We start from the raw sequence: 24,106 nt of genomic DNA on the forward strand, positions 1-24,106 counted from the left end.
GGAAGCAGGCTCCACACTGAACAGAGAGCCTGATGCAGGGCTTGATCCCAGGACCCTGAGATCATGACCGGAGCCAAAGGCAGAGGCTTAACCCACTGAGCCACCCAGGCGCCCCGTCGAAACAGCTTTTATATGTCCAAGCTTTCTTTAATGTAAAGTGGAAATATATACTGTATCTCAAGAAAAGATAGTGAAATTACTAGAATTTTCAATCTAATTGATCTTTGTAAAATACCAAAAGCATAATGAAAAAAAAAAGATCAGTAGGATTTACTGGTCCTACATAGAGGCTTGTACATGCAAATTAACAGCATCCCCAACATCTGAATGTGATGAGATACAATTCTCAGATGATACACATAAAAATAATAAATCTCACTGTTAAACATACCCTTCCTGTAGAGACAATTCTTGGTTTTCTTCTTCAGGACCACTGCTATCACTCTGTAATTCAGGTTCATTCTCATCTTTTCCTGGCAAAGTTTCCCAGCTTTCATCACTTGATGACTGATCTTTTTCTGTACCAGAAAACCGATGAGGCAATGAGGCAGACCATTCTCCATCACTGCATTCTGAACTGCAAATTCAGAACAGAAATACAGTAACGTCACTATTTGTACATTTGTCATTTGGAGGCATCACAGTATACAGTGTACGACTATGCCACACATGCTTCATCGGGTGCCAAGTCAATTTAAAAAAAATATTTTAAAAGTAAGGACAGAAATAAATACATTCAGCAGAATGTAACTTTTTCCGATGAATAAAGCATAAGGCAAGTCACAGAAATGTCAATTCATTATTTTCTTCACTAAAGTAAGTAATTCCATGGTGCTTAGATATAGGGTTCTTTATTTCTTAGACGTGTATCTAAATAAAATTTTAATTTGGTAATCATAAATTAAATGTTTTCTGAAATAAATAACAGATTTATTACTCATCTACCCCGACTAAAACAACTTTCTAATTACATACTGACAACTGGGGACATATTCTCTATTCCACTATTACCATGTTTCAAAAGCTTAACTATTTTTTCCTTCCTTTTTTACAAAAGACTTTAAAGTGAAATGAGATTCAAATTCATAAAAAGCTGCACTGACTAATCTTTACTAACGTCTTTTGGTAGAACTGTGAACACAAAATAAATTTCCCTGCAAGAAAATATGTAGATAAGGAACCAAAATGTACGATAGAAGGGTTAATGAAGAACCTCAGAAAATGACTTTTGGTTATATTTTTTAACTTTGGTTAATTTGGTTACATTTAACTACTCTTAAAGTACAGTTATCTTGTACTTATTAATGGTGAAAATAAATCTTAAATGCCCTTTCCAACCATATCAACCATGCTGATCAAGAATCCCCTTGGGGCACCTGGGGGGGGTGGTTCAGTGGGTTAAGCCTCTGCCTCTGGCTCAGGTCATGACCTCAGGGGCCTAGGATCAAGCCCAGCATCAGAGTCTCTGCTCAGCAGGCAGCCTGCTCCCCACCCCCTCGGCCTACTTCTGATCTCTTTGTCAAATAAATAAAATCTAAAAAAAAAAAATCCCCTTAAAGATTTCCCTTTGGTGCCATGATTTTTAAGAAAAAGAAATTATAAATTTTAGTTTGTTTCTGAAAGAAGTGATAATTAGTAGGAAATAACTTTTATGATGATGTATCACTAGTGGTTATATTAATAATGATATATTAACTAGACTAGTTAATGAGTTCCTCCTTCTATAGGCAGATAAACCGAAGAGATCAAAATGCTATTAAAAAAGAGTAGCACTAATGTAATGTAAGCTCTGAGAAGTTACACGTAAAAAAGTAAAATCAACTTCCAATCTTCAGTAAATGATAGGCAGCAAAGCACGAGCATTCTGGAGAAAGAATGCTATATAGCTCTGGCATAGCAAGTAAAAGATATTCCTTCAGTTGAATAGGACCCTAATTGCTTTTATTTTGTAAAATTTTCTGTAATCTAAAAAATAATCTAAGTAAATCATTTCTAGATTTGTATCAGTGTAAACATCTAACATAGATAATAGTTTTAAAAGAGTTCCTGAACTGGGGCACCTGGGTGGCTCAGTGGGTTAGGCCGCTGCCTTCGGCTCAGGTCATGATCTCAGGGTCCTGGGATCGAGTCCCACATCGGGCTCTCTGTTCAGCAGGGAGCCTGCTTCCCTCTCTCTCTCTGCCTGCCTCTCCGTCTACTTGTGATTTCTGTCAAATAAATAAAATCTTAAAAAAAAAAAAAAGAGTTCTTGAACTAAGTTTCCTCAACTACGAAGCCTCTCAAATTTGAAGCTATATTCCAGTTCCAATTTTGGTATCTCATTAACAATTACAGTAAGCTTTCTTTATTAATTTCTGGCAACTTAACTTATTTAAAAAGGAAATCTCATATTTTAAGTATTTTATGACCCTGTCCAGAAATCAGTACCTAAAAGCCTCTGAATTTTTTTTAACTTAGTGAAATAATTGATGGACTATCTCCAAACTGTAACATAAAAAGAATGCCTATGATCAATAGTCAATATATTTAAGAAGCCTATGTCACAGATTGGTAAATTTGTTTTTCCTAGGGTCTCTGGATGAAAAATATGTTTTTTCTTTTCTTTTCTTTTTTTATAAGTTTGTCTTTAATTCTACCTCTTACAAAATTTAAAATATATACTCTCCGGCCCTTTAGGGAAAAAATCTGCATATCCCTGCCCTGTATCACTGTTATTCATTATATATAATCCATACCCCTAAATAGGTAACTTTTAAATATATATACTAGCCCTGACCACCTAGCCATCCAGAAAGTTTTAGATTTTCACCCTCCTTTTCAAAAGCTATAAAACAAAACTTACTTGACAGGTAAATTTCTTGATTTTCTATCTGCTAATAGCATTTCCCTGCTCACAAGCTGAATATCATGTATATTTGACATCTCATGAACTCCTATGTTTAAATCCTTTTTACATTCCATTCTTTCTGTAAAATGTCTCCTTTGTCTCCATTTCCCCTAAAAATCCTGGCTCCAGTATTCTTTTCTAAACCTAGACCTGGAAGTCCATTATTAATTGGTGTCCCTAAATTTAATCTCATTCCCTCCCCTCACTTAAAAGATGCATTTTAAATATCACTATTGCTTTAATTTATATCAAATAGTACATACATAATATTACTCCAAAATCCTTCACTTTACTAAAGCAATATTTCATAAAATTAAACCATTTACCTACTGCCTTCTCTATTTTTGCTGCAGTCATACATTAATGCTATGTCTTAAGGTACAGTTGTTGAGAACACAGGTTCTGGAGTCAGTCTGCTTGGATCTGAACCCACCACTTAGTAGTTATGAAAAAGTACCTTAACCTTACTGTGCCTTTATCACTCACACATCAGGTGAATTTAGTAACAGTACATAATAATTCACTGAGCTCATATGAGAAGTAAATGAATTAATACCTACAAAACATTTTAACAGAGCCTGGTAAATAATACGCCATCAGTAACTGTTAGCAAATCTTTTTTTTTTTTTTTCTTTTAAAGATTTTATTTATTTATTTGACAGAGGTCACAAGCAGGCAGAAAGGCAGGCAGAGAGAGAGGAGGAAGCAGGCTCCCTGCTGAGCAGAGAGGTTTATGATGTTTAAATGAATACTGTAAATAAAATGTTTAGAATAATTTTTGGAAAATGACAAACATTTAGTAAAGGTGGTAGCTACTTTATTATATAAGCTGTCTGCTTAGACATTTCAACTGGATTTCCAACCAGCACACCACCATTTTCCTCTTTTCTCTACCTAAGAAACTCTACTCTGAACCCTTGGTTTGTCTTACTGAACATCAAAATCAGCCTCCTGGTCACCCAATACGCTTTAGTCTTAGTCTCTTTATACCAGGGGTCAGAAAACTATGCTCTGACCCTTTAACCAAATCTGGCCACCTGTTTTTTAATGGCCTGGAAGCTAAGAATGTCTTTTTTCTTTTCTTTGTTTGCATTTTTAAACAGTTATGTAAATACCTAGATAGTATCCTTGATTTTGTCTTTTGGTCCACAAAGCCTAAAATATTTACTATCTGGTTACCCTTTTAAAAGTCTGCAGACCCCTGAGGTTCAGAGAAGACACACCAAAGAGAAACCAAACATAGGTCAATGGAAAAGAAATCACAGAATAGTAAAGGGTGAACAAACTGCTTAACAGAAGTATTAAAACAAAACAAAACAAAAACGGTTACCAAGAAAAGTCAACTGGATGTGACAAAGAAGAGGTCACTGTTAATATCAGAGGATATAGAAATAACACTGGGAGTTAGATTTCAAAGCATTTAAAAATGCAGAGAGCAGGAACAGAAACAGTGGGTATGGAATATTTATTCTGAAAATTCAGCAGTGGAACACAAAACAAACAGGCAAGTGGTTAAAGGAAAAGCAAGATCAACCCTTGAGGTTTAGAAGAATTACAGAATGAGGTAGAGGGAAGCAACTTTGGTATAAGATTAATAAAGTCAGGTGTTGGATATGACTATAGACACAGAATGAGACTAGTCACCTCTCTTCATTAAAGAAAAAAACAGGAAAGGATACTAACATGTTGCTATATGGAGAAAAGGAAAACAAGAAAAAGTTCAGATTTGATCATTTTACCATCTCCAGGAAAGCAAGAAACAAAGTTATTTACTGAGAGTGACAGGAGTGTATGGAAATAAGAGCAGAGAGAAAAGATTTAAAAATAACTTTTCAAGTAGAATAAGCAACAGAACAAATAGGATACAAAACAATGATGGGATAGTGAGGACCCATTTGTCCTTGAATATAAGAGCAAATGAGTTAAAAATTTTTAAATTCTCAAAATAAAACTTAAGTACCACTTCGATTTTCATATGGTCTCTCATTGGTACTATCTCCCATTAGCATTTAGAGCTATATTCAAAAGCAGTCAACTATAACTTCAATGTTACATTTTACACATTCAATTGTGAACCAAAAACATTTTCTCACATATAGAATAAAATTACATGTGATTTCTATGCAAATAAGAATTTGTGTAGTACAAATCTTAGATAGAAATATAATACACCAAAAAAATATGTTTATAAAAAATTAAAAATTAAAAAAAAAGAAATATGATACAGAAGTAAAAGCATCCATAAGCAAACTTATTCCTTAAATTCCCCCAAAGAACTGGTTTGTTAGTCTTCTGTGACATTTATCACATCCATAAAAACTGAACTATATTTTGGATAATTTTGTTATGTGACTAGCTGAGGATCAAAAACACTTTTTGAATTTTATTGAAAATACTTTGGATGGAAATGATGTTAGGACATATCATTTTCAGACAGTATACTGAATATAATAATCTAAGCAGTCTGGGACATTTTATCATTAACAATGAACTATGCTGTAATACAATGCTACAAATGGTAGTTGTTCCAATCTATAAGTCTGCTTCATTTAGTAAATAAGGCCCAGATGGTTCTGAACTGTGCCTGCATTTTACAACTTTCCAGTCTTTTCCCTAAATATCAGAATATTGTCATCTGTAACTCCCTAACATGCCTGAGGAACAAAGCTCTTTATCCCTAACTTACTCCTTCTAAACTTTTAGGAACTTGGAAATAAGATAAAAAGGTGTGCTAAAATGTTATAGGATATGCTTTAGGATCTCTGCTGGCTGCTCATAGATGCCTCATTTGTAGGGATATCAGAGGAGCTCCTTCAGCCAGGAGCTTAATTTAGTCTCATGATAATTACCTTTACGTTTTATCTTCCTCAGAAGGGTAGTGAACACCAAGAGAACAGGAATCATTATTTCCATTTACAGAGTACCTGGCAGAAAGTCTGACACTTAGGAAGATTTCAACAAATCCTTTTTGAATATAACAAACTGAAATCAACTAAAGAGCTAATACTCCTTTTATTTTCTCAACATCATCCACAACAAAACCATTCAATATTTATCTTAGGTAAGTGTTTTGGTTTTTGGTTTTTGGTTTTTTCTGTTTAACCTTTTAACCTTTTAAGCAATGTCAAGGCTTAGGGACAGAAAAACTGTGAAGGAAACCTCAACTGCTCTAAGAAAATGGTCAGTGGATGGCATGCCTCTTCCTTCACTCAGAGCCAAGGTTAAAATGTGCTGGCATGGTTAAAAGGTTCTGTTCATCTCAAGATCTTGTCATCAAACAGTTATTAAAGTTCTCAGGGTATATTTCAAAAGAGCAGGATGTTAACCTTAGCTCTTTGGTCTAATTCCAAGTCTGGTAATTACATACTGCCTATTAAAATTCCCCTCACAATTCTAATTTAATAAGGTGGTGTTCAGTTCCTGTCAAACAGCTCAGAGCAATTCTACCAGCTGCAATGCTTATTCCATACAGTGTAATGTTTCAGATATGATTAAGTGATCATTTAAAAAAGTTTTCAGGATGGAAATTGATCATGCATTCATTCAAATACTTTTCACTTTTAAAGAATATATGAACTATGTATTTTTTTAACTATATTTTTAAAAAGTGGCCAAAATTTCTATAACTAAAAATGTCACGGTGATTTTAGTTAAGTTCTGGATAAGAGGCTCCTATCTGTAGCTATTATAAACATGATAAGAAAAATTTTCAAGTACAGCATCTTTAAGTTTTACAAAGCAAAGAAAACTCAAAAAGAATCTCAGACTCAAGGTAAAGGGTATTTATACCTTCTTTCTCAAGACACTCATTGTGTAGTCACTGTGTTTCCCCATTTCTCCAGTCTGCTATTATCAGAAATCAGCAGGACTACAGCATCAACATCAAGTAAAGGAACTAGTGACAAAATGAAACTAAGTAGGAATGCATGGTTATTAAATTTCAACCTTTATCTGACAGCATACTAAAAGACATTCTGGCAACTGTGAGGGCAGAAGTTGAGGGCAGAAGAACTGGAAACAGCATAGAAATACTCCTCAATCGGTCCAGACTGTTGCAATTTGGTCTTAAACCTATCTCAAGGGTTACAGATCCAAACGGGAGTGGAATCCTAGGTAAAATCATTATCCTTGAGAATTTATTCTGTGATGGTAGTCTTAAACAAACAAAAAAATCCCTAAGTGTTTCTGGCATTCCATTGTGTCTTAAAGATTACTCCGAAATTAGTTTCATCTTTTAAGGCCAACTCAACTTCAGGTTCTATAAATCAATATATTACCAAAAAATGAAAGAAAAAGAAGTTTCTACTAACTGTGTTTTCTTCCTCTGTATATTCTATTTTTTAAAAAAATCTATCATTGTTTAGAATACTGGTGTATCACTTAAGGAACCAAATTATAATTAAACATATTAAGAGAACACCCTATAACCATTAAAAGTCCACAGTCATTGTAGGCAAATGAAATACTAACACTATTCTCTCTCACACACACGCGCGCACGCACACACACACAATCAATTTAAACGAAGAGCCAAGAAAACTACTTTTGAGGCTGATAAACGATGCAAAAGTTTCATTAATTTTATTATATGACATTAGGCTTGACTATAAAAAGCAAAAAAAAGGGGGGGGATTATTTTTTTGACTAGTGTGTCTCCAAAGATGAAGGTATGTCCAACTTAAATTATTTTCTTCAAGAAAGCAAAAATGTAACTGGTGTAAAAATGCAACACTCTTATACTCTGAAAAAGATAAGTTATCTAAAATGGTAAGTTGATGTTATTATTATTTTTTAATAGTAACCTAAGAGGTATAGTAAAGGTTCATAATCTAATCCAAAAATCTTAGGGTTGAGTATGTTTTAAAAGTCAGATTTTTTCCTGCTGAGATTCAGATGTATTATTTAATAATTCCCAGTGGGGTCTAACCCCAAAACTTAGTAATCAAACACTTTCATATTTCTGCAATAAATGTTAGGAATGCTCCAAAAAAAGGCCTCACGTTAGTTCAGATCTGCCACTCAGTGGTTTAAAGCTTCTGCCTTTGGCTCAGGTCATGATCCCACGGTCCTGGGATGGAGCCTCAAATCGGGCTCTCTGCTCAGAAGGGAGCCTGCTTCCTCCTCTCTCTCTCTCTCTGCCTACCTCTCTGCCTACTTGTGATCTCTGTCAAATAAATACATAAAATCTTTAAAAAAATAAAAATTAAAAAAAGAGCAACAAGAGGAAGAGAGAAACAGGTGACATTAATAAATATTGGCAAAGTTAATACAGTATTATCAAAATTTTCTGTGATCTTAAATCACTTTTTAAGTCCAGGATGAATTAACACAGAATTTTTTTTTAAATATAATAATGTTTACTTTATAGTTTATAAACTGAAATACTAAGAATATGAAATACTAAGAAATGAAATAATTAGTATCTCTATCCTTTTGTTAAGAACTAATCATAATTTTCTGAAATTACAATTTCTATAAACTCCTGAAATGCCCCAAAGGAAGTTTCTGTAAATAACTGTAAATAACTAAACAGCAGTTTGCATGTGTGGTTAACACTGAGAAAATAAGAATATTTGGCCAAAGTACCTAATTCCCTGACCATGTCAAAGAGCCCATCCATCAAACGTTACGGTTGGTAGAAATAAACCACACAATCAGACAAAAGTACAAAATCTTACCTATCTTCATCCTTGTCATACAGCTGGTAATAATCTCCACAGCCATTCCAAAAGGTGTTATCCACCACTTCTTGCCTTCCTGCTGTGGCTCCACTTTCTGCTGTTACTTGGTTATGTTCTGTTTCCCTATGCGTAACTCTTGAGTAAGGTGGATCCAAGAACATGCAGTCATGTTCTCCATCATAGTCATCACATTTTATTAATAGGTCATCTGAGCCATTTTCCTCAACTTCCAAAGCCTCCCTCCATCTCTGAACACTTCTTTGTTTAGCCTCATGCCTATTAAAACCTGTTTCTTGGTCCACCTGGCTTGAACTTATCAGTTTTCTAACTTTGGGCCTTACTACCTGTTCAGGAAAACTTCCCTGGTTCTTTCCCTTATCACTAGTATTTTGTTCACTGCAGATATGCCCGGGAGCACACACTGCATCTTCAGCTGCATTTTCTCTCTGACTCTCCTGGCTAGTATCATTTTGTTGTTTCTTTCTAACAACTTCATCTTCAGAAGAGGACCTCTGAAATTCCTGATTGTTCTCACTGACAAACTCAGTATCACCAGTAGAACTTTTGACTAAAGGTGCTGAATCTAGCTCTTCAAATTCATCTCTTATTTCACAGTTAAAAGAGGGAACTGGTGGTGAAAGACCAGTGTATGCCTCTACCTCTCCATTTGCCAACTCAAATATTGTATTGCCCAATGCTTCCTGATAGCCACCACCTTCCACAACTTCTGCAGAAAGCTGAAGACGGTCATTGGCCTCTCCATGCGTGCCATCTGGATTATAAGAGTCAGTCTGAACCAATGAAATTCCATTTTGTACACTTGAAGCATTGCAAGCTTCTGTAGTATATTCTCCCTCAGAGTGATTATGAAGATCTGTACTGCTTCCTAAAGTCTCCCTGCCCTCCTCGCTATGATGTACCGCAGCAAAGGATGGACTGCTCTCAATGGTTTGATTCAATGTTGTATCACAAATGGGAATTTCGGTTTCACTTTTTTCAAATAAAGTGTCATTGGGTAAAGAAGAATGAACTTGATCCGATGGACTGGAACCTTCACAGAGAATAAAGAAAACATATTTGGAGACATTAAATATAATTTTATTTACTAATGACTATTTAAGCAGATATTATACTAATAATTATGCGCTTGAGTATGACTGAATTTCTCTGGCAGGTACTTCTATGCTCCCACCCTTAACTGAGAGGGCACACCGGTTATCCTATGAGTTCATTTATGCCATTGTAGAGCCCTTCAGTATCCTCTGCCTCAGATGTCTTTAGGAGGTTTTTTGCCTAAATCCAGATACCTAAAACATTCTGTAAAAGACATTAAAAGGAGAGGTATAAGTCAAGTCATAGGGTAACCAATCTGCCCTCCCAGTTGTTAGGGTGCACAATACAAACTTAACTTCTTTTATTATGGGCAGCTAAAATAACTGCAACAGTATTTTTCAGAGATAAAAGAACAGGTTACAGATCTAACAGAAATGAAATTCAATTGTGTCTGATGTCAATTCAGAAGATTATATCTCAGTTCCCAGATATATATTAGATTTCTACTCCCAGAATGGATTCTTATAATGCATCTATAATAATGAGTTAACTTTAGATATGTTACAGCTATGACTGCAAAACAACAAAAAGTCAACAAGCTGAATCTCTTTGCCATAGTCTGTCATATCTTGGGACAAAAATAAAATCATATCTATTCTATAAATCACTTTAAGCCTGATTACCTTTTATTACTACTAATGTAATAATAAAGAATGATGACATCTGAGTTTTGCTGGATGATATCCCATTTTGTTGGAACAAAAATTTATAAATTATAAATAACTAAAGAGCAGTCTCATCATATCAGAGAAAGGCTTCTTTAACAGAATGAACTTATTAGCTAATAATTTAGGCTCTTGTTTATAAATGACAGTAAAAATAACCTAGAATTATCAAATTTGCTCAGAATAAGATGACCACAGATGTGTAGCCCAAAGATGTGTAATTAAAGTACATGCATATATGCAAAATACTTTCCCAGACCACAGAATAATTAAGAAATTTTAATTAAATAACTATTATTTGACATTCATACATCATAAAATGATTTTAAAAAATCAAATTAGCCAACCTAAATTATTTGGAGATACAATTAAAACAAAAAAGCTATTAAATATAATATGCAAGAAAAACATATTCAGTTCACATTAAAGTTTTTTTCGAAAGCTGAGGATCTCCACTGGCTAAAGGATGTGATAAGGTAATCACTGCCATGGCAATGTAGCTATATTTTAATGACTGACTGGATTCTATTTTTGTCTATGTTTAATTGTATAATATTAAATTCAATTAAAATACCAAAATAGAATTCTTGAGAGGAAATGTATCATAGACACATAAAACCCACACACAATCTCAAATATTACAAGATCAATTCCTACATGCTTATTGATAGCTCTTATATAATCCCATGTTGCGCACCTGAGGAATTTTCCTTTGGAACATCATCTAGTTCCAACACTTCATAGTCATCACCAGCCCGACCTAAACTTCTTTCATGCCTCGTCATACATGGTTTAAAACTGACATATGCATGTCTTCTTCCATATCTCCTGCCTGTGATTGTCTGATATCCTCCTGCTGGTTTGGGCCAGGCAGCCTTGCTGGATTCTTGATCCATTGCTGAAAAACAGAGTTAAAAATAAGAGAGTCATACAATGACTTTTATTCTGGTGACCAGTAGGGGCAATATTTCAACATAAATGCTATTTCTTGCCAAATCATATGCTACTGAACATCCAGTACACCTTATTAATACTGTAAAACATACCTGAAAAGTAAACATTAAATATTATGAGAGTTATATGCCTCTTTACCCCCCAAAATAGCTTTTAAAGTTGGTATCTTTAAGATATTTTAGATTTTTATGATGTAACCTAATAAAAGCAATTTCTCATGTGCAAAATTCATACACCATACTGCAAAAGCTCATTAAGGATTGGACAACGATCCTCCAAATTATCTAAGTAAAGTACCTTATGTATAACTCCTTAATACCTCCTTGAATTACTAGTACATGAAATGATGGTTTCAATTACATTAAAAGTGAATGCATTCCTATCCAAGGTAATAGGTAACTTTAACTGGCATCTGTACTATCATGAAGAACCAACTGGGCCATAATAAAACATACTCCAAATATTAGGGTCAGATAAAATTCTCCAAAAAAAAAACAGCAATGAGCCAAGTCAAAGACATGCTACCCCACCTTCCAAAACTACCAATGGTATACACTGTGGTAGCAAAAACCCATCAACATTTGAACAACTTTAATACTAAGTTCTGATGGCTGAAGCATATATAGTAGTAAACAGTAGCACCTTTAACTAAGAACATTATCACATCTATATAGAAAAGGTTTAAATTTCTTTAGTCAGTTAGATTTTACATATATTATACAAGAGGTAAAAAAAAATTTTCTCACAGTATATGAAACAATCAAAGGAACAATTACATATTTTTGTTCTATTGCATTAAAACAATATAACTGCTTCCAAGCACAGATAAAAAACACATTATTTATAACACAGAGTAATCAAGTTTTACATTGTTATTTAATTCCTGCAACAAACTTATGAGACAGATATTGTACTTCATTTTAAAGATCAAAAAAATTAAAGTTAAAATTCAGTATTTAGTAACCGTCCAGTAACTGAAGAGTTTGACTACAGAAACAGTACCCTTTACAACTCCTCCAAAGGAATAGTCTCCAAAATGGAAAGCAAAATAGTAGCCAAGGGGGTACAGAAAGAAAATAAGAACTTTTACTTATACTTATTTTCATATCAAAAATTGGAAATTAAGCTTTATATTCAATATACCAATCAAAAATGGCCTTAAATTAAGACCATGACTCCATGTCACATACACTATTCAAGGTATCTTGAGAGAAAAATACAAAGTCCTCAATGTAGAGGAATTGACAAACTCTGCTTACCTGCTGGCTCTTTTTCAGTATACTGTGACATATATGGCAGTTTTCTTGTGCCCAGTTCAGTGCAATTATGGATATGACTTGGTTTTTACTCATACAATGAACAAGCTGCAGAAGATTCCTACAAAGAAACCATGGATTAAACAAAATAATAATACAAAACACAAAACAAAAATGGCAAAACTAATACTCCTCCTAGTGAAGCTCTTTTAGCCCCATAATAGAAAAATACAATGTGATCTGACAAGTCCACAAAAACCTTACAACTATCAAGATGGTTATTTGAAAAGTTACATCTCCTCTTAAAAAACCTTATTAGTATATATCATCCTTGAGACTGACAATGATAACAAAGATATAATTTAAAAGTAAATAAGCAGACAAACTGGAAGAAATGTTTACTGAGCTATGTAACCAAACTATCTGGGGGTCTACTACACTATGCTCTCTCTGCTTCTCCATCAAGCACTGGAATTCCTTTAGCCCTGGCACTGTTAAAAGAAGTTAACCCTAGGAATACAAACTTTATTTTAAAAATGCATAATGGCTTGGAACAATTTAAAATTAGTATGTGTAAATAATGATATTGTTTAAAAATAGTCAACTTACCATTCAGATTTTTTTTAAAGATTTTATTTATTTATTTGACAGAGAGAGATCACAAGTAGGCAGAGAGGCAGACAGAGACAGAGAGGGGGAAGCAGCTCCCTGCTAAGCAGAGAGCCCGATGGAGGGCCTGATCCCAGGACACTGGGATCATGACCTGAGCCGAAAGCAGAGGCTTTAACCCACCCAGGTGACCCTCATTCAGATATTTTAATCCCAAATTAGAACCTACTCTAATTTAAAACTAAATTATTTTATTATCATGTAACAAATATAAAATGACCTTCTGATTTGCCATTAATTCATTTACTAACTCAAAAGTTGCAACCTGTGCTTTTTTAAAAAGTATGGTAAGGGCTTACATTTCTATTTAAACACCTTATTTACTTAAACATTGGAAATATGGCTAATTACCTGTTAATTGCCTATCACCACTTAGTAGAAGATGACAGTTCTGCAAATGAGCTTAACTGTACATGTTATCTGTCTAGCCATAGATAGCTATATATTAACATACATAAGAGCACACACACACATTCTCCAATATAAATTACAAATTCAGCAATAGGTTGTGAACCACGTCAGACTATTAGCAACAGCTAAAGGATAAATAATACTGCCCCCCCCCAAAGTTACTATACTGGCAAAAACATAAGCTCTACTTAATTGTTTTAATACTAAGAAAAATGATCTGAAATAACTTGAATCTGAATGATCTGAGATAACTTGAATCTTCACATATTCACAGTATAGTACATGGCAACTGTAAAGCATGATCATGATCACAAGTATTTTACTGAGTCTTTTCTTTACAATAAAGCTTTATTTCACCATATTCCCACGTACTACTTCTAGTGCTGACGATAATGAACTAAGTGTACAAATATTCCTGACCTCTTAAAATTACAGTATATGGTACAGACACTAAACAAAACAAGAAGTAAATAAATATATGTTAGACAATACATACTGTGGAGCAAAATATACAGAGACTGAAGAGTTGCTGAGGGTATGCAATTAGAAATACGGTGGTTAGGGAAAACCTCACTGGGTAGTGATCATCTGATCATCCCACACCTGTGAGGGAGAGAACCATGTGTAAATCTAGGGCAAGAACATTTTAGGCAGAATAAAAGGAAGTTCCTGAGGTGAAAACTTTCAGAAGTGATCATAGCAAGAAGTCTGGAATGGAATAAATAAGAGAGAAAGCAACAGATGGGGTTAGAAAATTAGGGTGGGTGGGTGCGGAGGGTTAGGTGGAACAGATCACTTAGGCCCTTATAGGATAATGCAAGAAATGCAGGTTTTATTCTAAGTGAGCCGGAAAAGCACTGAAGAGTTCTGAACACAGAACAGATACTACCTAACTTCTGTTTTAAGAGGAACCTTCTGGCTACTGTTTTGAACAGACTGAAGGAAAACAGGTCAAAGGCAAGGAGCCTGGTTGCAAAGCTATCAAAATAATACTGGCAAGAGATGACAATAGTTTAAACCAGGGTAAAAAAGTGGTGAGAAATGGTCAGATTCTGAATTAATTATGAAAGCAGTGTCAGCAAAATTTTCTGATACAGTTTATAAAATAAGGTAAGGAAGGAGTCAAGGTTGACTCTAAGCTTTATAGTCTGGACAACTAGAAACATAAAAGAGTTACCATTAACTGAAATAGGAAAATCTGTGGAAGAAGCAGGTTTGGAGAAATATATTCAGTTTAGTTTCAGATGTGTTAAATTTGAGATATCTATCAGACATTCAAGTAGAAAATGTTAAATAGGAACCTGGAGTTGACTAAAGAACGTTGAGCTGCCAGTATTATTTGTGAGTGATTGGTATGTAAATAATATTCAAAGAAGCATGAACTTGGACATTTAAGTGTACTTGGTGAAGGAAAAAATTTCAAGGGCTGAAGCCCTGAGATGATCCAACACAAAAAGGCCAGGAAAAAAGAAGTAATAGGAAAATCTGGCATAGGCCAATGAGAGAAAAGGAAAGCCCAGTAGTGTGGATGCCAAATGAAGAAAGTGCCTCAGACAGAACTGTCTGATCCACTGTGCCAAATGCTGCTAAGAGATAAAGTATGAGGAGGATTTATAACTGGCCGCTGAACTCAGCAACATGGAGGATACTGAAGATCCTGACAAGGGCACCTCTGGTAGAATGGTGGATGTAAAAGACTGAGCAGAATGCTATAAAGAGATAGTGAGAGAAAAGGAGCTGCAACTGGAAAGAGTCCAAAGAACTGAAAACCATTGTTTGAGTAAGAGGGTTTGTTTTGTTTTTAAAGAAGCGCCACACCCTGCATGGAGTCCAAAGCAGAGCTTAAAACTCAAGACCCAAAGATCAAGACCTGGGCTGAGATCAAGGATACTTAACCTTGCTGGACACTTAACTAAGCCACCCAGGCACTCCTTAAAAAATGTCTTTAATGTGATTCCACCTGCTTCCTAAAGATACTCTCTTCTGAGCCCTCCAACATCCTCGTCTATACTTTTGAAAACAAGTCTACTTGTTTTCAAGGCCCATGACCCTGGCTCTGATATCTTTTGATTGTACTTCTGAGTTAAGTCCTCTGATTTATTTATTTATTTATTTATTTTTTATTAAAGATTTTATTTATTTATTTGACAGAGAGAGATCACAAGTAGGCAGAGAGGCAGGCAGAGAGAGAGGAGGAAGCAGGCTCCCTGCTGAGCAGAGAGCCCGATGCGGGACTCGATCCCAGGACCCTGAGATCATGACCTGAGCCGAAGGCAGCGGCTTAACCCACTGAGCCACCCAGGTGCCCCAGTCCTCTGATTTAAATCCCATGTCCTCATGTGCGTGTGTTGTCTGTCTTTACTAGAAGATCGAGTAACTGTTTCAGAAATTTTACATAAGAAGGTAAACTCTGGGGCGCCTGGGTGGCTCAGTGGGTTAAGCCGCTGCCTTCAGCTCAGGTCATGATCTCAGGGTCCTGGGATCGAGTCCCGCATCGGGCTCTCTGCTCAGCAGGGAGCCTGCTTCCCTCTCTCTCTCTGCCTGCCTCTCTGTCTACTTGTGATCTCTCTCTGTTGAATAAATAAATAAAATCTTAAAAAAAAAAAAAAAAAAGAAGAAGGTAAACTCTGGGTCACATGCCTGAAAACATTTCATCCCTCCCTCATACTTTAGGTATGGCCCAAAACCACTTTCTCCAAACTCTGAGACACACTGTTTTCCAACATCCAACATTCCAACATTCCAACATGTTGGAATATGGCATCCCATTCTGCCAATTTATTTCTCCTATGTAATCTAATTTTTCTCCCTGGAATATTTAGGTTATCCTCTTAATAAATGATATTCTATAATGCCACAAGGACTTTCTAAGGAGCAGGCCATTTTAAAATTTCTCCTACATGGCCTTAATTGGGCTGTTTCAAGGACCTGTGTCAGTTTGTCTCAAAGATGTCCTTTTTCAAAATTCGTATTTTCTCTGTATTTTGCCTACATAGATTAATCCTTTGTCTGCAAACTTTTCTTTCTCATTTTCACTCTGTGAGCTGGTAAACTTCATCTACTTTTACTTCCAGTATTCTCTGTAATAATCTTCTAAATTTCTTATACTTTCTTGTTCTCTGCTTCTTTTATTTTTTTCAAAAGTAGTTCATGCCTTATGAAAAAAACGTAGAATGGAATCCCTCTGTAAATACTAATTATTTTTATTTCACCTAAGGCCAGCTATAGTCAGGTATCTGTAACAGTGTTATCTCATTTCCAAATAAAAAAGTATGAAAATTTAAAAAAAAAAAAAAGCAGAACAGGGAGGAGAGAGGATGAAGAGCAAGAAATAAAAACCACAGTAGTGTGTCAAGATTAAAATAGATTAAAATAGTTAATTCATCAGTCCCAAACTTGTATCTCAAGTATATCAGAAACATTCAGTCCCAGTTCTTTCTGAAGAGATGTTTGCTTTGCTGAATTAGTCTCTTGCTCTTTGTAGTAGTCATGTAATAAGTAACATATGATTCAATTATTCAATTCAAATGCTTTGGGACTTTCATATATTTCTTTCTTATGAACTGTCATCAAGTAAACTATATAAATACGCTGCTGTCTAAGAATTAAAAGAGTGAATCAGCGAAGTATTAATTCTAGATCTTATTAACCTGGAAGTCATCACTTTATCATTTTGACTAGGAAAAATATGCCAGCAGCTACAGAGAGACAATAAAAACAACCTTCAAAAGAATACAAGGAAAAGCATGGTTATGGGATACACACCTCCTACAGCAGAACTTAAAGAGTAGTGATTTTAGGGGCTCTTGAGTAGCTCAGTGGGTTGGGCCTCTGCCTTCGACTCAGGTCATGATCTCAGGGTCCTGGGATCAAGCCCCACATTGGGCTCTCTGCTCAGCGGGGAGCCTGCTTCCCCCTCTTTATCTGCCTGCTGCTCTGCTTACTTGTGATCTCTCTCTGTGTCAAATAAAAAAAAAAAAAATCTTTAAAGAAAATAAATAAAGAGTAGTGATTTTAAATACATAGACCTTGCTTTTTTCTTCTTACTTAAATGCATTATTAATGCAATCTATTAAATGCACTGGTTCTAACACATAGTCTAACACAGTATAAATTCAAATGTCTGTTGAACAAAAGGATGAATGAATGAACAAACAATTCTGATCTACAAATTCTTTGAAACTTCTTCAAAAAGCAAAGCTGAATCTGCACCTCTTCAGTGTGGGCTGTATTTAGCAACTTGTTTCTACTGAAGACAATGTATAATGTACAAGATGAGGGCGTAAAAGTCATTGCAGCTTCCTTCTTGCTGTCTCTCAGCTCATCTCTCTGGGAGAAGCAAGCTGTTACACAGGAGATCGTTCAAGCAATCCTAAGGTCCACATGTCCACAGTTTCTGCCAAGAGCCAGAAGGAACTCACATCTTCTGGTAACAGCCATGTGAATCAATCACCCAGGAAGCAGCACCTTCAGTAAGTCCCAATCAAGTCTTCAGATGAAGTCCCAACCTATACCTTGACTGCAACCTCCTGAGAGACCTTGAGACCACCCAGACAGGCTACTCCTGAATTTCTGACTCAGAAACTATGAGATATAATAAATGTTCCCAGCTATTAGTTCTATTGAAGCATAACAAATTATCCTGCAATAAATAATAAACACAAATAATTTAAATTATATGTACTAAGATACTGATTTTTTCTTATACTTCTACTTAATATTAAAAAACAAAGATTTCCTACCCCCCCACTCATGAAAGCATATTTTCTCCCTTTTAAAAAAGATCTGCTTATTTGCAGCATAGGTAGTGCCATACTAGGATTGACAGTACCAAAATGAATTACACTGGTGTTCTGCTGGCGGGCAATGTCAGACCTGCTCTTAGCTCTTATATTCTACCTTTCCTCTAACAGATATTCACTACATACCTACTGCATCAGGAACACTTACTTTTAGAATTTAAATCTGGCTGATTTAAGTGAAGTTTTAGGCAAAGGAAAGGAGAAATCCGCTGAACTTCCAGAAGAGTTTCAACTAAAAGCTTGGATCTATACCCCTGTGACATATTTGCTGGGAGCCAAAAATAACTCAAAAACAAAACAAAACAAAAAAAACACAAAGAACAAAAAACAAACAGAGGTGTAACTGGCATATTAGTACTGAGTATACAACATAATGATTTGATATTTGTATAGAGTGCTAAATGATCATCAAAGTAACATCCATCTAGTTAACATCACCATAAATAGTAACAAATTTTTTTCTTAAACTTTTAAGATTTATTGTAGCAACCTTCAGTATATGTGCTGCCGAAGCGAGCACTATTGTAGCAACCTTCAAATATATGATATGGGATTATTACCTATAGACACCACAATGTGTGTTAATTCCCATGACTGACTTACTTTGTAACTGGAAGTTTGTACCTTTTGCCCCTCTTCACCCATTTTGCCTGCCTCCCACGCCCACCTCTGGCAACCACCTATCTGGTCTCTGTATCTATGAGCTTTTACTGATTCCACATATGAGGTCATAACAGTATTTGTCTTTCTCTGTCTGGCTTATTTCAGTTAGTATAATACCCTTAAGGTCTACCCATATTGTTGCAAATGGCAGGATTTCATTCTTTTTTCATGGCTGAATAATACTCCATTGTACGTGTACACACACACACTGCTGCAACTTTTTCCTTCCCTAGGACAATCCCTTCTTCTTGTCTTTCTTTCCTTAAAAAATTCTCTCACAGTTCTGGAAATTAAAGGTCCAGAATCAAGGTGTCAATAGGGCCATATTTCTCATGTCTAGCTTCTAGTGAATGCCAGCAAAACTCTGCATTCCCTGACTTTATGCCACATCTTCTTTATTCATTCACCAAACAATAGACACTTAGGTTGCTTCCATACGTTGGCCATTATAAATAATGCTACAAAAAATACAGGGGTGTAGTTATCTTTTCAAGTTAGTATTTTTGTTTTCTTCAGATAAACACCCAGAAGTAGAACCGCTGGATCATGTGGTAGTTCTACTTTTAATTTTTTGAGGAACCTCCATTCTGTCTCCCACAGTGGCTGCATCAGTTTACAATCTCCTCAAGAGTGCACAGGGTTTTTTGTTTGTTTTCTTTTTATATCCCCACCAACACTTGTTACTTCTTTTCTTGTTGATAAAAGCCATTCTAACAGATGAGAGTTAATATCTCATTTTTTGATTTGCCTGTCTCTGATGATTAATGACACTGAGCATCTTTTCATATACCTGCTGCCCATCTGTATGTTGTCTTTAGATTTTATTTACTTATTTGACAGAGAGATCACAAGTAGGCAAGAAAGGCAGGCAGAGAGAGACGGGTGAAGCAGGCTCCCCGCTGAGCATAGAGCCTGTTGTGGGGCTTGATCCTAGGACCTTGAGATCATGACCTGAGCCAAAGGCAGAGGCTTTACCTCCTGAGCCACCCAGGTGCCTCTGTATGTTGCCTTTAGAAAAATGTCTGCTCGTCTACGGCCATACCACCCTGAACGCGCCCGATCTCGTCTGATCTCGGAAGCTAAGCAGGGTCGGGCCTGGTTAGTACTTGGATGGGAGAAAAATGTCTGCTCATATGCTCTGCCCATTTTCTAACTGGATTGGTTTTTTGCTATTAAGTTGCATGATTCCTAATATATTTTGGGTATTAACCCTTTATCACGTATATAATTTGCAACTACTTTCTTTCAGTTAGCAGGCTGCCTATAAATAACTCACTGTTCAGCTTCCTTTCCTAGAAATAGATAAGTAAGTTGATAAACAAATATAATTTAATCCAACTATTTGAAAGGCAAAGTCCTGATTACTCTTCCGAGCCCACTGGAAAATCTGTTTTACATTCTCTCATATTTGCCTTTATAAAAATGCCTACAAAATGCCCTAAAAATATTTCTTAAAATTCCTCATAAAACAAACTTCTAAAATTACATCATAGTCTGCATTTCCTTTCAGTAAAATATTAGTCATACAAAATTTTGGTTAATTATTATCAAACTTGAGTTATAAATTCAATAATACAAACTTTATGACAAAATGAGTTTATGACAAACTATAACAAGTATTGCCAGAAATCTGTTTTGTATATGATGGAACCAATTACATTTTAACTTAGTTTAAAGATTTTATTTATTTGAGAGAGAGCAAGAGCAAGAGAGATCACAAAGGGAGAGGAAGAAGCTGACTCACTGCTGAGCAGAGAGGCCAACACAGGGCTTGACCCCAAGACCCCAAGATCATGACCTGAGCTGAAGGCAGACCCCTAAAATGACTGACCCACTCAGAGGCACCTTAACTTAGTTTACTAACATTATCTCATGTTTCTATTTTTAGCTGCTAAGGCAAAGTAAACATTCCAAGAGATTAATAAAGTATCTACTTTGAATAACAATCTTAGCTTACACTTAAACTATTTCTCATACTTACACATTCTTTTTAATTTTTCTCTAGATTTTTCATATCTTCTAGGCACAAGCACAAAAGGTTGCTTGTACACAGTGGCAACTGCAAAATATTCTACTAAATGTAACTAGCAGATACACAATAATTAAGGACTAAGGTGATATTATTCCTATATATTGCTAAAAACAAGAAGACTGAATTGTAGCAAATCAAATAATGTACTATCAGCCACTAGACTTCGAAGTTACAAGCTGACACACAAGAAAACTTTCGGGATATGACTACTAGATTCTGTAAATGAACAACTGTAGAAATGACAATAGATAATTCAGAGAGAAATTTTAAAAGTACAACTGTTAAACTTCTGAGATCAAATGGGTTTACTATCCCTACTAACACAAGGAGATAATCTGATAAAAGGCTAGTAAGCTTACTTAAATACCAATTTTCGTGACTTTTCTGTCAATTACTGTAAAAGCTTTAATAAACTCAGTACAGATACAGTGAAAATTCCACTAAAAAAAAACATAAAATATATGTAATTGGAAACAGACCTTTAGATAATCCAAAATTTTTATATTTAAGTAGATTAAAAAACTGTATTTCCAACTTGTTATGGAAAAGCCTATATCTCATCAAAAATGGTTTTAAAAATTGTTTAAAAATTGTTTTAAGAAGTTTTATGCAAATGAGCACCTAAATGGCTCAGTTAATTAAGGGTCTGCCTTGGGCTCAGGTCTTGATCTCAGGGTTCTGGGATGGAGCTTCATGTCCAGCTCCCCACTAAGCAGGGAATCTGCTTCTCCCTCTCCTGCTGGCCCCCCACGGTTCTGCACACTCTCATGCTCTCATTCTCTCATGTGAGCGCTCTCTTGCTCTCAAATAAATAAAGCTTTAAAAGAAAGAAATAACTGTTACAAAATGCTATTTTTAAATGAATATCCATAGAGAGAAATTAAATAGGCATATAGCCAACACAGTAGAACAATAAGGACTTTTTATGGTTTACTGCAAATATAACTGGCAAAGGGGAAAAAAAAGATTAAAGTCAAAGACAAATTGAGATGGAAGAATAAAATACCAATCCATTAAAAAAAAAAAAAAACAGGATGAAAGCTATTCCTCAAATTTACCTCTTATTTAGATAGGAAGATCTGATTTAAATGTGACCGAAGAAGGGCCCTGCTCAACCCACCCTCCTCTGGGATGCCAAGTCAAATCAGTTCCAAATAAACAGTTTAGAATTATTTCCATGTCAATAAGCCAAGAAACGGAAAAAAAAAAAAGTACAGGAAAAAAGAAAAATAGAAAATTCAATGTTGTGCATATTAAATGTAGCAAACTTGACATGATGATAAAAATTCACAAAATGTGTCCAAAACAAATTAATATACCTATGATATTTAGACATTTGGATGTGTTTTAACTACAAAAAAAAAAAAAGAGCTTATATGAGTAGGTTTGGAGAAACGAAGAAACAAGCATGGCAAAATGTTGATGCAAGTTGTTGTATAAATGTGGTTTCCTTGTACTCCACAGAAATTTGTTTAGAAATTTTCATGATAAAATCTTTTCAAGTATTTTCCTTTTCTCTGCAATCATTTGTTGAAGAACTATTTTTTAAAAAGTACAAAACTCTTCAGCATGCATTATATAGTTCAATGAATTTCTTCCTATATCATATATCCAAATAACTACCACCTACATCAAGATATAAATCATTACCATCATTTCAGAAGGTTCTCTCTCACCCCTTCCAACTGATTAAACTTCTCTCAAACCATAGGCAACCACTTTCTGGACTTCTACTCTAGATTAGTTTTTCCTGTTTTAAACTACACAAGTGGAATCATACAGTATAAACTCTTTTGTGGTCTGTCTACTTTTGCTCAACACAATGTTTCTGGGATTCATTCATGTTGTTATAAATATTCTTATACACATTTTTTACACACATTCCAGTATGATCTGGAATTACTGGGTCACAGTACATACAGCCATGCTTAACTATAACAGTTGTTACCAGTTTTCCAAAGTAGTCCTCACTAGCAACATATAGTAGTATCAGTTGCTTTGATCTTTAGCAACCCTTGTTATGGTGAATCTCTTAACAGGGGCCATTCTCGTAGGTGTGTGATGATGACATTTCCTTGATGAATAATAACATAGAGCAACTTTACCTGTGTACACTGCCTTTTGTATACCTTCTTTTGTAAAGAATCTGGTCACTTTTTGGCATGTTTTTAAAAACTGAGCTGTGTGCCTTTTTCTTTTTGACTTGTAATTTATGTGTATTTTCTTGATACAAGTCCTTTACCCGACTTATTTATCCCAACTATACTAACAGTCTGTGGCTTGCCTTTTCCTTTCTTAATGATAGATTGAAAAATAGATTTTTTTTAAAAGATTCCATTATTTATTCATGAGAAACAGAGAGAGCCAGAGGGAGAAGCAGGCTCCCCACTGAGCAAGGAGCCTGATGCAGGACTCGATCCTAAGACCCCAGGATCACCTGAGTTGAAAGCAGATGCTTAACCATCTGAGCCACCCAGGCAACCGAAAAATAGAAATTCTTAATTGTACAGTCTAATTTATTAATTTTATGTTCTACTTAAGAAATTTTTGCAAAGGTGATATAGATTCATCTAGGTTTTCTCCTACAAGCTTCATAATTTTAGCTTTTACGTTTAGATCTAAGATGAAACGCAAATGAACTTTTGAAGATATAGCATCAAGTATAAATCAAGATTCATTTCATTATCATGTGGGTATCTACTTTAACTAACACAATTTATTAAAAGTAAATGCATTCTCTTCTTAATTTCGTGGCACTCTTGTCATAAACCAAGAACAGTTTATATGAAGGGCTATTTGTAGACACTCATATTCTTCCATTGACCTTTTTATCTACCTTGTTCTAATACACATGGGGTTTTTTTGTTTTTTTAAAAGATTTTATTTATTTATTTGACACACAGAGAGAGATCACAAGTAGTCAGAGAGGCAGGCAGAGGGGGAGTGGGAGGGGGAAGCAGGCTCCCTGCTGAG

At 35.2% G+C, this 24,106-nt stretch overlaps 1 protein-coding gene across 6 annotated transcripts in view; it reads right to left on the minus strand.

Annotated features, from left to right (window-relative positions):
• The window catches only part of PJA2 (praja ring finger ubiquitin ligase 2), a 72,412-nt gene that overhangs the window by 36,211 nt on the left and 12,095 nt on the right, over nt 1–24,106 (minus strand). For 2 of the 6 annotated variants that reach the window (XM_082724908.1, XM_082724910.1), the window contains exons 2-5: nt 12,560–12,677; nt 11,044–11,244; nt 8,566–9,619; nt 392–577 (exon numbers count right to left, since the gene is read on the minus strand). In XM_082724908.1, the coding sequence (XP_082581034.1) occupies nt 392–577; nt 8,566–9,619; nt 11,044–11,244; nt 12,560–12,590 (1,472 nt within the window). In that variant the 5' untranslated portion in view covers nt 12,591–12,677. Of the gene's footprint in view, nt 1–391; nt 578–8,565; nt 9,620–11,043; nt 11,245–12,559; nt 12,678–17,401; nt 17,594–24,106 lie in introns of all 6 variants that reach the window. The other 4 variants (XM_082724911.1, XM_082724913.1, XM_082724909.1 and 1 more) reach the window with 3 other exon arrangements.

This window comes from Mustela nivalis (genome assembly GCF_964662115.1).
Source record: "Mustela nivalis genome assembly, chromosome: 3".
Lineage (NCBI taxonomy): Eukaryota > Metazoa > Chordata > Mammalia > Carnivora > Mustelidae > Mustela > Mustela nivalis.